Source organism: Betta splendens, chromosome 5 (genome assembly GCF_900634795.4).
Source record: "Betta splendens chromosome 5, fBetSpl5.4, whole genome shotgun sequence".
In the NCBI taxonomy this organism is placed as follows: Eukaryota; Metazoa; Chordata; class Actinopteri; order Anabantiformes; family Osphronemidae; genus Betta; species Betta splendens.
The window spans coordinates 1,162,892-1,175,891 of NC_040885.2; the positions used below are offsets into that span (position 1 = coordinate 1,162,892).

The 13,000-nt window shown below is 49.8% G+C and overlaps 2 protein-coding genes across 4 annotated transcripts; one reads left to right on the plus strand and one right to left on the minus strand.

The window, feature by feature from the left end:
- Positions 1-874: 874 nt before the first annotated feature.
- Positions 875-7,444, plus strand: LOC114856062 (bone morphogenetic protein 7-like). 2 transcript variants are annotated; one of them, XM_029151680.3, is made up of 8 exons: positions 875-1,014; positions 1,122-1,517; positions 4,919-5,099; positions 6,046-6,194; positions 6,321-6,527; positions 6,613-6,695; positions 6,765-6,875; positions 6,964-7,444. In XM_029151680.3, the coding sequence occupies exons 2-8, from the start codon at positions 1,133-1,135 to the stop codon at positions 7,111-7,113; spliced, it is 1,266 nt and encodes a 421-aa protein (XP_029007513.1). In that variant the 5' UTR covers positions 875-1,014; positions 1,122-1,132; the 3' UTR covers positions 7,114-7,444. The 2 variants fall into 2 exon arrangements, with proteins under 2 accessions (XP_029007513.1, XP_029007512.1); XM_029151679.3 differs by having other exon boundaries at positions 886-1,517.
- A 357-nt stretch (positions 7,445-7,801) lies between these two features.
- Positions 7,802-12,722, minus strand: LOC114856061 (uncharacterized). 2 transcript variants are annotated; one of them, XM_029151677.3, is made up of 4 exons: positions 12,345-12,721; positions 11,965-12,073; positions 10,252-11,340; positions 7,802-9,094 (listed from the first exon to the last, which is right to left on the minus strand). In XM_029151677.3, exons 3-4 carry the CDS (start codon positions 11,200-11,202, stop codon positions 8,729-8,731), a joined length of 1,317 nt encoding a protein of 438 aa, XP_029007510.1. In that variant the 5' UTR covers positions 11,203-11,340; positions 11,965-12,073; positions 12,345-12,721; the 3' UTR covers positions 7,802-8,728. The 2 variants fall into 2 exon arrangements, with proteins under 2 accessions (XP_029007510.1, XP_029007511.1); XM_029151678.3 differs by lacking the exon at positions 11,965-12,073 and having other exon boundaries at positions 12,345-12,722.
- Between the last annotated feature and the right edge of the window lie 278 nt (positions 12,723-13,000).

Below are 13,000 nucleotides of genomic sequence, written 5' to 3' on the forward strand. Positions count from 1 at the left end.
ACTTGTTACTATTACAGATTTTTAAGACTTACAAATGCTTGTAATGAATAGGAATAGGAGTCTTAAGTTTATATGAGTCATGTCAAGTGACCTTTGCTGGAAAAACAGCTTTAGTGACTAACGTCTGGCACTTTTGTACTGTAAACGGTTGAACTATTTTAATTTGAACCTATTTGTTGATTGAGAGCATTGAGACTGGGGCTGATAAACAAATAAAAGTGACATTTAAATGTCTATTCCAGTCAGGTATCTATGATCTCTTCCGCTGAGTTTTATGAGCGGATCCAGTCACAGATGTCCTCAAAGTAATTATGTGTACACACTACAGCGCTGGGTTCCTCCTTTGTCATTCACCTCCTTCCTCCCCTATTAACTCCATTAAAGCAGCCCTACGCATTGTGGTAGTATTCATGGGGGCATTTGGCATGTCCCTTCATGTACCTGGGCTGCTGCTGCTTATCACTCAGACCCCTCAACGGTTAGGGTGGGCCTGAGTTCATTGTTTGAGTTCAAAGGTTTCTGCTCCCTGCTGGGGTTTCCCAAGTTTACTTTTAAGGATATTATTTAGTGTTAGAGCATCAGACCAAAAAAAAAAGGATTAGGAAACTAATTGATGAGTGGTGGATGATCATAACAGAGACTGGAAGATCATACAGATCAAATTATACCTGTAACAGAAACGTGTACTAATCATATCAGGCTACTGATTACTTTCTACCCTCATCAATACCAAATCCATCATGTTCACACAAAGAGACGCTTGTGTTTGAAATGTCGATACTCGAGCCATCTTATTTCCAGGGTGGAAAAGTTCATTGATCTTATCCCGGCTCGTCTGCTGAGCACCCCCCACGCGTCATCCCAGTCCTCCCAGTCTCCAGTTTATCCCATTCTGAACCCCTCCCGCTCCTGCTCTGCCACAGTCTCTATAAAATCTATTCCCAAGCTGCTTCGTGGAAGAGCGCACGGCTGCGTGGAACGGCGCGCAACAGCAACGGCTCGGGGGAAACTGTTGTGAGTGGACACTTTCTGTTTTACTTCTCGAAACACCGACACCGACGGACTTTTTTTTTTGAAAGGCATCGGATCCCCATTCTTAACTTTAGACTTTTTCGGAGCAGCGCGTGGAAGGATGACAGGCGTCTGGGCGACGGTCCTCATCTGCTTCTTCTCCTCGGGCCACTGCGCGATGGCAACGCAGTTCGCCTTCTACAACTTCTCCGCGGACAACGAGCTGCGCCCCAGCTTCATCCAGCGGCGGCTGCGGAGCCAGGAGCGCAGGGAGATGCAGCGCGAGATCCTCTCCATCCTCGGGCTGCCGCGCCGTCCGCGGCCGGCGGCCCACAGCAAGCACAACGCCGCGCCGGTCTTTATGATGGACCTGTACAACACCGTCTCCACGGACGCCCATGCTCATTACAAGCCCGTTTTACCGGGCCGGGGCTCCCACATGGTCACACAACGGGACAGCCGGTTCCTCGACGACGCAGATATGGTGATGAGCTTTGCCAACCTGGGTAAGTTACCGATCTTACGTTAGTCCCATTCACTGCGTCTCACTTGACAAATAACAAACACCGAGTTTATAGTGGATTAGTATTATATCATTTGATGATATTACTATGAAGAAACAGCGTATGATAAGTTTGTTTCTCCACCGGGACTTCATTTGCTAAGATTCGAGTTTCATCCCTATAAGCAGTAACAGATCAACTTAAGATGGTTTTAAACCATTCATTTATTTGCTTGTGATGCCACTAACAGTCAACGCACTACAACAGAGTTCACTGGTTAAGTGTATTTGTCATTTAAAGCCACCGTGTCACTGACACGTTTGGCATTTAGGTCACTTTCTTTATTTGAAATCAAGAATTATGCATTCCAAGCAGTAAATGTTATGACAACATGCCCGTATCCGATTTCACCAGAATCCCGTCAAAGCTCCGGGGAGAGACTTGAGGGTGGCTTTGTTTCGCATGACTAGGAATTAAACAGGCATTTCTAAACCCCCAGAGAGCGCGAGACAAGTTGCAAGCTGCATCCACACACCGCGTTGCTCTGCTAATCTCTGTGCCGGCGCAGGTGCTGGCACATGCATTCTTGCACTCCTGCTTGTTTGTGGGCTTATTTGCACAGGTTTAAGTCACAGGTGGGAGTTTGGAGCTTCGGTCGGACATTGTTGAATTTATAAAAAGGCAAATCCCTTCGTTGTTTCCCCTGGAGCTGCTCTCATGTCACTATGAACAGACAGCATGTCTCTGGCTCTTATCCGGATGTGGAGGAACCCAGAATCAGGCCTTGTCCTCTTTGGGTGCCAGTTCAGTGTGAGGCAATGATACAGTATGTGTTCATCTGAGGAGCCTGTAATGGTCTGTTTGTTTGTCACTGATACCGAACACATGCAAATTAGGAGTCTCACTAATAAGTTAAAGCATGTGTATAACATAACATTTTTAATTCCCTACTAATGAGATCTGGAAACATTCAGTCAGGAAACTCGTAGCAGACTCGCGCGGTTCCACATCTGAGGAGTTTCATTATAAAGGGGAAGGAGGAAGAAAGATTATTTTTCCCTCTTCAGACTTCTGTGCTGACGATTGGCAGAGTTTCTGGCGCAGATCCGGCTCCCACCGGAGCTGCTCCGTCTTGGTGGTCTCCAGACAATCACTTCAAGACCAAACTGGATTATGGTATTTCCCCTCCAAAGACCACAGCTTCCAGTGTGAGGTTAAGCTGCCCTAGAGCTGCCCATGCACCCAGGTAAATGCTCCAGGGGATGGAATGCTCGGAGCTGCCCATTCTTTCACCTCGTAGCAACAGATGAACTGCAGTAAATTCAGTTTGTTAGAAGGTGAAACAGAAGATTTCGAGAGCTGTGTTTCTATTTGTTAGCAGTTATTGGAAACCTTTGAGAGTAGTCATATTTGAAGACTACACACATTGTGTGTATCTCATCACTGCGCGCATGCCGATACACGCACACGGCTGCATATGTTTACTTCTGATGGAATGCCAAACCGCAGGTCATACTCCACAAAGCGTTCGACTCATTGTCATGCAACATTACAGGAGGCAGCTGCTCCTGCCCCGCACATTTAGACGCTTCCATATATAAAGAAATAGATTGATCTTTTCAGTCTCTGCTCTGCTGCTCCTCTTGTTTATTGCTGCTGGAGTCTTTTCCTGGACACACGTACACCTGAGCATAGCGTGGGTCCATTGACCACAACACACCTGCAGCATGTGGAAAACGGTGGTAATGACCCAGAATGTCACTGGCTTTTATTAAAAGCAAAGCGAGGAACCAGCGAGCGCACAAGGACTTCTTAACAGTAGGACGAATGAGCGTTTGGGCGGAGAACAGAAGGAGTATTGTGCTTTTTGAGAAGGAGCGGGAAGAAATGTGTTTTTCCCGCTGAGCTGATCCGTAGGTAGCATAAGGAGATCATATGAAGAATTTCTCCTGCCCTGCCAGAAAATCTCATTAACCTCCTCGTTATTTATACATCCAGGCGCAAAATAATTGCTTTCTTTTTCGCCCTCCGCTCGGCTGTAATTTCAGGCCTCGCAGATGTGACGCTTTCATCCCTCTCCTCGCTCAGATTTAGAACAGATTCAGGGGGAAAAGGTGCGTTTGGCGAAAGGCTTTGGGCGACGCGGTAAGAAACGCTAACCTTCTTAAACAAAACACGTCAGCCAGTATTTATCACTAATATGAATACACGCCATGTTGTGTGTGTAGACGTTGTGATGGATGTGGAAACCACCCATGCGCCAGTTAAAAAGCCTCCCACTTAAGGTTAATGATAGCGCCGCGGCTGTGTGGCCTTTCAGTTTCAGTAGTGATGTGAAGTGTTGAAATGCCTCCCAGAGGGAAGTTTGCATATCTGAGGTCTGATCTCTGCAGCTAATGGGCCCTAACGTAAACACACCAAGTCCTTACAAGCAATTATTGCTTTCATAAAAACACTCCTCGTTCCCTTCCAGCATTTAATTGCGGTCAAACAAATGACTTGCAGGGTTCAGAATGTGCCGGCTTTAACCATAACCGGCTTGCGTGTATTTGTGTGTCTGTGTGCAGTTGTGTGCGTGTGTGTGTGTTTGTCCTGAGCATCCCTCGGATCGCCAGGTGATGTCACGATGATGTCACGGCGAATGCAGGACGTGCTAATGGCCGCCCGGCTCTGCACGCCCTCCTCGGGGACCCCCCCCCCCCAAAAAAAAACAAACAGGACAAACGCATTACTGGGAAAACGTGAGACTGGGAAACGTCAGCGAGATCTGGGGGTCCCTGTGACCGCCGCTCTCCTGGAAACTCTGAGCCCGCTGCTGCAGCGTCACCCTGCCCTCCACCCTCAGAGGGGAATGGCTGCACGGTGATGCATGGCAGAATGATCAGGGCGGCGCGGCTGCTGCAGACGCCGGTAGTTAAGTCACACATAAATGCGTGTGGGTTTCTATACTTTGTGTGAGTGTGTTTGTAAAAGCACGCTGGCTGCTGGGGTTTTCCGGGCAGTGCCTTAACAGACCTTTTCTTGTGGTCAGCACATGTGTGCAATTTAAACAAGGAACCAAACTGGGCTTGTTTTCTCTCCTCTACGTTGGTATGTACGGCAGATTCGGCCTAAGTGATGTTTAGATCAATTACTTCACTGGTACAGGCCGCATTTTCTCTATTTCGGACCCAGTGCTTCCGAGATGTGGGCAAAGTGACGCACACGATGCGACAGATATCGCAACCGAAGCTTTGCAAGTTCTGAACAGAAGTCTACGTTGGGCGTCAGCAGGAAGCTTTTAGTTGGGTCATGTGGAGAAAACCATCAAAAAATCACCATGGTAACGCTGTCTTGAATTTAGAGTTCCTGACCTCTGCTCCCACTCATTTTATGTCCTGTCACTTGTATGTCTTGGTCCAAAGTGGAGGAGGACGGAGATCGACTTCACAAGCGCCACCGAAAGGAATTTCGCTTTGACCTGTCCCGTATTCCGGAGGGAGAGACCGTCACAGCAGCGGAGCTCAGGATATACAAGGATTTCATCCAAGACAACGAGACCGTCAGAATCAGCCTCCACCAGGTTCTGCAGCAGCACGGAAACGGGTACGGAAGCTTTCTCCTCAGCTTTAGCTGCATTTCAATCTGAAACAATGAGACATTTCACTGAGAATGACACTTCCCTAAAGTTATTAGGACTCATCTTGTGAGACCCTTGACTGTGACCATGTTAGAGACGTTCAAATGTTTAGTTGTTATTTAATCTGGTTGATATTACAGACATTCTACTAGATGCTATTACTTCATCCGCTCCTGGTAGTGACACAGTCTGGGTTTAAATAAACACTTCCTGCCACCGAGTGTTATTCTGACAGATCTGCACCGGCTGCGTCCGACGCCATTTCCCCCCAAAGGTTGTTTCTGCTGATGATGTCAGTGTCAGCGCCGTAGCTGTTTACACAGACATTAGCGTCAGTTACAGAAAGGCGGCTTTACTCTCGCACACTCGGAGCAGGACCGTCCCCAGGAGACCCGCATTTATCACACGCAGCTCTGACCACCGACCGCTTCAGCCTCCTCCTGTTCCACGCGTGATTTTTTTCCCCACACACGATGGGACAACACTCCACCGCATGCACTTTGGTCCTGGGCTGCGGCGCTGACGGCGGCGTTAAAGCCCGCGTTGCCATTCACAGACAAACAAAGGCTCAACCCAGACGACGGGCGGCAGACGTGTGCCTGCGGGCGTGAAACCTCATCTGCAAACACAGTTATTGTCAGTGAAATGAGTTCCTCCTCGGGTGTTGAGGGCCCACTTTGCTGATGGTTGTTTGCAGTAATTACCTCTCAATCAGGACCCACCCCACCCCACGTGTTCTGATTGTTCAGATGTGGGGCTGAAGCTTGATGCTTTAACCTCAAAGTCCTGCATGTGTTGACGGGTTCAGCCCAGACAGCAGCTTAAAACAGCAAATAGCAGAAATAGCTGTTTTAAGTTTCTTCAGCCGGCGCTTTTATCCTAAGTGGGTCCATTGTATCATTGTCTTCATAGTGAAGTGGAGCTGTTGCTACTGGACCGTCGAGATGTTTGGGCTTCAGACGAGGGCTGGCTGGTTTTCGACCTGACCTTCACCACTAACCTGTGGGTGGTCAACCCGGAGCAGAACCTTGGACTGCACCTGGTCCTGGAGGACCAGCACGGTCAGTCCCTAGATCCGGGAGTCCCCAAAGGACTTTACTTGTTAAACAAACATGTGTGGCCTTGGAGTTTACCAGTCGTTTCGCCTTGAAATGAGTCTGGGCCCTTCTCGCTGTCTCCCCCTGTAGGCCACAGGCGGGATCCCAGGCGGGCAGGGCTGATCACAGGAAGCGGGCCTCAGGACAAGCAGCCCTTCATGGTCGCCTTCTTCAAAGCGAACGAGGTCCGGTTCCGCAGCGTGCGCTCTGCCCAGAACCAAAGGGGACGACAGTCCAACCGCTCCAAACCCCAGAGGACCGTCCAGGACGCGATTAAAGCAGTGAAGGCTGCAACAGGTGCTCCGGAATTCTCCCAAGCATTGACTTTGACCCATTGAACAGATGGGGATTTAACCCCACATCTGCTTGTTTTCGCTTCTAGATAGCTTTTCTAAAGATGGGATCGCTAAAGACGGCTGTAAGAAACACGAGCTTTACGTCAGTTTCCGAGATTTGGGGTGGCAGGTACGACGGCGTTCTCACGTGACATGTGCATGTGGTTACCAGTTAACTGAATGTGGGTCCACTCTGCAGGACTGGATCATCGCGCCAGGGGGCTACGCTGCGTATTACTGCGAGGGAGAATGTGCCTTCCCCCTCAACTCCTACATGAATGCCACATACCACGCCATTGTGCAGACTCTGGTAAGTCCCGAGCGGCCCCGGACGGCAGGCGGGTCGGCTGCAAACGTGAGATCCTGCGAGGCCTCATTCAGGTTCCTTGTCGCCCCAGGTGCACTTTATCAACCCAGACCTGGTGCCCCGGCCATGCTGTGCCCCCACGCAGCTGCACGGCATCTCGGTGCTCTACTTCGACGACAGCTCCAATGTCATCCTCAAAAAGTACCGCAACATGGTGGTCAGAGCCTGCGGCTGTCACTGATGGACCCCAACCCCCCCCCACGTCTGTCAACGCTGCAGCTCTGGACGGGGGCTTGAGAACGGCCCGGGCAGATGAGCCAGGGCCGGGAGGATTGACTGCTTGGCCACCAGGGAGCCCCCGTCACAGACCGAGCTTTCATCTGCTGTTCTGATTTTATGACCAGCAGCTGAGCTTCTCACATGATATTAACCACTACAATCAGAACCACTGGTTACAAACAAAGGACGTTCTTTGTTGTCCTCTTCACTGTGACTGTAAGCTTGTGGAACAATGTGAAGTTACTTCACAAAGCATGAATTACTTGAGGCTAAATGTAAAAGGTCACAATTACTTTGTCTGTTTGTAATGATCATATGTATATACATCAGCATTGAAATTTACTTCAGCAACAGGAGAATATAAAATATATAACATTTAAAATTTAATAACACATTGCAAAGCTCGTGCTTTCCAACGGTTAGATCAACCTTTTGGTTGTTCAACTGGGTGGAAAATACTGGCAAATATCACTGGAATGGTGAAAGAGTCTGCAAAATGATGTCTGTGTAGTCGAAGCAGACATTAGTCCACTCTTTGATTTCATCTACATCCAAAAAAAAAATGTGTGCAAAGTTGAAAGCGCCAGAAAGTCACTAAATGAAACTAGTGAATGAGCTTATGAGACGTTTGTAAAACCAAAACCATGCAGCAGGTTTTATCTGATTTATTTGACAGTTTCCCAAGCCCAGTGTGTGCTCGCCGGGCGGTCCTAATGATGACATCATAGTTGTGTACATTTCCATTTTGCCCTTTTCATAATAATGTGAACTATGAACACGTGACATCATTTACATAATAGCACATACACTGATCACAATTGTGCCTTTAAAAAATATCCAGAAACTTACCAGCGTAAAAGGGCCCCGGCCTTTAAATGACTCCATATTACATTACGAAAAGCTCACACTGTTTACAATCTGTGCATACAGCAACAAGGCAAATAAAAACATTCACGCAGACGTTCACCCAGAAGCTGAGAGCTTCCAGCAAAGCCTAATTTAGTACGACCCACACACAAACAAAGGTCATGTGTCACTGTGAATAGAAAATAGAGGTAGAAGCATAAATTCTACAAATACAATCAAAGAAGTGCTGATTGTCAACACGGAACTACTTTAAATATTGTCAGGATTCTCTCCGCGAACGACCTGAGGGAGGGTGTTATTGTGCTTTTTGAGTGATGTGAACTGATTTTGTGAGTTTGTCTTCAGATAATACGAACTAAAACGTTATTCCTTGACATATTCAGTGTCACTGGAGCAGCACCCTGTGGGAATGTACATTTACACTTTGGTCCTTTCCTTTCTTACACAACAAAAGAGGGAAATGTATTTTTTAGTTGAGTGTCACAGAATGTCTGGCTCTTCTTTAGGTCACATAGTCAGTGGATATGCGCTAAATAACCTCTTGTATATCCTGAGAGTCAACCTTGTTTCTTCTTTCTTAGATAACGACAGTAAAGACAGTAAAGCACAGGAACAGGATCCAGGAGGTAGAAAATACAGCAAACACGGGCTAAATATAGAAGAGCTTAACACAGATTTACTCCCTGCACATGAACCATTAACCCTCTTCACTACATGCAATTAGTCCCCGGGCCTCTTAGCTCCGGGGCTGAATAGTGTCTCCTCCGCGCCGCCTCGGCCTCCTTCCTGGTGCCCCCTGCCGTCCACTGTGGCTGTGGGGCGCCCTGCGGGGGCGGCTCTCGTGGCAGTTCACACCTCTCGTCTGCCGACCCGCCCGGCGAGGTCTTTGGCTCCGGGGCGGCTGACGGCGGCGGCGGCTTTGGAGCGGAGACGGGGGTGAGAGCCAAGCAGACGTCCCCCACGCTGAGCTGGCGGCACTGCAGGCCGCAGAGACGGGCGGTCCGCTGAGGGCTGCAGGAAGACCAGCCCTGCCCACGCACAAAGAACGGATACTCCACGTACACGTCCACCAGCTCCTGGAGGAGACAATGTATGCCATGTAAGTGAGAGTAATGCAGCGCGTAGATCAGCTCACCAGGAGCTGGAAGTGTTACAATAATGAAAATAATACTTGTGTTAAAGGCAAATTTTTGTTTAATTTTACTGTCTATTTTGCTATTTTTTAAATTTTGTCCTTAATCGAACACCAAATGAGTTTGAGTATCTTGACTATCTGAATTTGAATATTATTTTTATTTTAAAGTGGCCCCTGTGGTCCTGGTGAAACGTAATGAGGAGGGCACAGTGTCAACGCTGTGCCATCACTGATGATGTAACCGCTCTGTTTATGACATCACAGAAGGCTCATATGCTGAATCAACTGTTATTAGACTGGATAGGCCAATGGAGCAAAGAAAGTGGTGCACTTCAGTTTTTAACTTCTATATATTTTAAATTTAATAAATGTTTTAAATCATAAACTAGCTCTTGGCAAATTAGCTAAATTATATCGTTGTGGACAGTTACATAGTGTAACCAGTAAATGCACTGTGTCTTAACTTAGCCAGTTCAAGTTGAATATATTATTAAATTATTAATATATTCACATCTGACATTTGAACAGTAATCTGTTGTAATTGTTGATTATCAGTTTCATTCACATTTTCTCTGATCGTTTATTATCATATTTGGCTTTGTGATTGCATTTATTGTAATACACCACAGAAGAGAAGGACAGTTGATTTTTGGCACAACTACTGCCACCTACTGGTGCAGTCATGTAACTGATTCCATAGCTGCTACTAAAAATCAACAAGGGACACAATAAGTAAATATCATTGAAAAATGGGTGAAATTAAGTGAATGTTTAGTGTTTAGTATGTTTATATCACCAGCATAGTGAGTTAAAAAACTCCACAGTCTAATCTAATCTCAATTTCTTCCCAGTAAAAAGTGAAAATAGACATTGTTGCAACTGAAGTTAAAAGTATTCTCAATATGAGATATTCTTAATCAATAAATCTTCTTATTGATCAGCTGGTGTACATGTACGTGTATAAATATATACGAAAAAAGATAAATGTGTAGAGACAAGTGTTTATATTAAGAATATGCAGTCAAGTTAAAAGCTTGATTGGAGGCCTGAAACAACTGAATCAAAACAGTGAAGAAGAAGACAGCGCTGTTCTGTCACCTGGGACTGCTGATCGTGCAGCAGGATGAGCAGACGAGAGACGGAGGAGGAGGAGGCCGCCGAGATGCTCTGCACCGTGCAGCAGCTGAGGCGCAGGTCGGGGCAGGCCAGCGAGCCCAGCAGGAAGTCCTCGGTGCGCAGGTGCTCCACGCGCCGCAGCCGCCCGTCCCGCAGCTCGATCAGGGAGCCGGCCACGAAGTGGGGCAGCAGCCAGGGGAGGCAGCCGGGCGGCTGTGGCGAGGCGGTGCGCGCAGACCCCAACGGCGCCTCCGTCGCGGCCGCAACGGCGGGATATTTGACGGCCCTTGAGGACTTATGCAGCAAACCGTGCTGCATCAGGAGGTCCTTCTGTGAGGGAGGCGGACGGGCGCTCAGCAGGGGGTCACCGTCAACCCGTCTGTCCCTTCTCCTCACATAAGCCCCTTTACTCCTGCCGTCGCTCTGCCACTCTGCGTCCCTCAGCGTCTGGACCTGCTCCCAGCCGTACCCCCCCATCCCGCGCAGGCCCTCCGAGGCCAGCCCGGCGGGGCCCAGCCTGGGGGCCGGGTACGGCTGGCCGGGGGGCGGGGCCTGGGTGCCGGGGAAGTGGGCGTGGCGTTGGTAGGGGTGGGGCAGGTCCCAGCCCGGGTGCAGAGGGTTGAAGTCCCTCCACTCCGCCCATCCGTGATGCTCCCTCAAGGGGGACAGGACGTGGGACTTTGACCCGGAGGGGACGTGCGTGGGCATCCAGGGCTGGTAGAGGGCGGGGACCCGCCGGGGCACCGGCTGGAAGGGGCTGGAGGGCTTGGGTTTGAACTCGCCGTGGCTCTTGTAGGGGTAGGGCGTCTTGAAGGTGGTGGCGTCGCACGCCTGCAGCGGCGGCGGCGGCGGCGAGCCCGGCCGCTGGTCCCTCTTCTTGAGCGGCAGCGTGTCCCTGTCTGGGACCAGAGCAGGGCCGGGCCTGAAGCTCATTGGCTCCAGCTGCCTGTCACTCACTCGCTCACGCACGCACTGCGTGTCTCTCCGGAGACGTTGAGGGGGTGTTGTGATTATGTGGCACAGACTCCATTATTCTCTCGGTAAGCATCCCGGATCCAAGGTCATCGCGATCTGAGAGATACCAGAAACAAACATCAGCGCGTCGGCCGTCGCCGCAAAACGAGATGTCACGACGAACCGAGCCGCTCGTTCCCTGAAACGATTATGGGTGAGCAATTCAGAGCCACAATGAGTAAACTCTGCAAAAAGTTCACGAGAGATTGAGTCAAGTTTAGGTGTCGACGCGTGTCACCAAACGCTGGGCGTTGCTGGTGCAGGATGTGAAACACGCTGTCTCGTGGGACTGAAGTGACCTCCGACACCTCGAGCTACTGAAACCTCATCATCCTCCATAGATGCACGGCAGTGACTCACTCCACTCGCCGGGGCTAAATAAAGCAGCTTGTGGCCACGCGCGCACAGTAGTTTCCCACTAGCGCTACGATTCTGCACACACGAGGTGACGAGCGGCGCCCAACTTTTTACAGCCCATCAATGCAAAGCTGATCCCAGCGCCCTCTGTGAATGGACGTCTGTCTGACGGGCCTCGGACCCGGAGACGAGGTGTTTGTGCGCGCGGGGGATCAGACAACGCGACGGGCGCCGTATCGCGGCACAGGAGCAGATAAGCATTTGTGAGCTAAATGCCGGCCGTGCGCATGTAAATTGGGCCCGAGGCGCTGGTTTCTTACTCACAGCGACGTGCAGCATCTGCGCGATCAGATCTGGACCCAAACAGGCCGGCGCTGTGCAGACGCAGACGCCTTATGAGGTCATCGCTTCATTACAGTCAAAGGCTGGTAATCTATGAAAAGCAAATGTACACATGCACACACACACACACACACACACACACACACACACACACACACACACACACACACAGTGGGTTGTGTGTGTTCGAGGCTATCGTGACACCAGTGCTACAAATGAGATCATTTGCATATCGTTATTAATGGCAAGGCTGTACTTGCTGATTTTATTTATGAAGCCATAACTGAGGCGCGTGTGTCATCGAACCTGTAAATACGGACAGAAACACGACAATAAACAAGTTCTCACCGTGGGAAACTTACCTGCGCGCGCCTCGCTCCATCCATCCTCCCGCGGCTCCTCCATCGGCGGCGGCCAGACGAAGACGGATGCCGCGCCAACACACCTGTCTGACGAGGCGGCAGGTGAAAAGGCGACGGCGAGCAGAGATCCAGACGAGCTCAGCAGACACAATCTGCTCCGCTTCTCTTCTTCTCTTTTCTCTTCTATTCTCCTCTCTCTCTTTCTCTCTCTCTCTCTCTCTCTCTCTCTCTCTCTCTCTCTCCCCTCCTACTCGCTTTTTACATTTTACACTCCCACTCCACTCAGTCAGTCAGTCAGTCCTGTTAACCTTTCTCAGACAGATTTGATGGCTCTCCTCCACTGCACATTCCTTCTGTCGCTCTCTCTCTCTCTCTCTCTCCCTCCCTCCCTCCCCTCCCTCTCTCCCTCTCACGTCTGAACTTGTTCACCCGCCGCTTGCCGCTGAGTGGCCCTCTCTGCCTCTCCCTCGCTCCCGCCCGTAGTCGCCCTCGTCTCCCTCTCTCCATATTCCACGCGCTCCCTGCCTCGCTCTCTCTGTTGTCGGGTGTATAATTAGAAATGAGACTGCTGTGCAACTCCTCAGCTGATGGTAGGCGTATGACTGCCTGATGGCTCTGGCGTTATGCCCGGCGTAGTGAGGGCGGCAAGCCCGTTG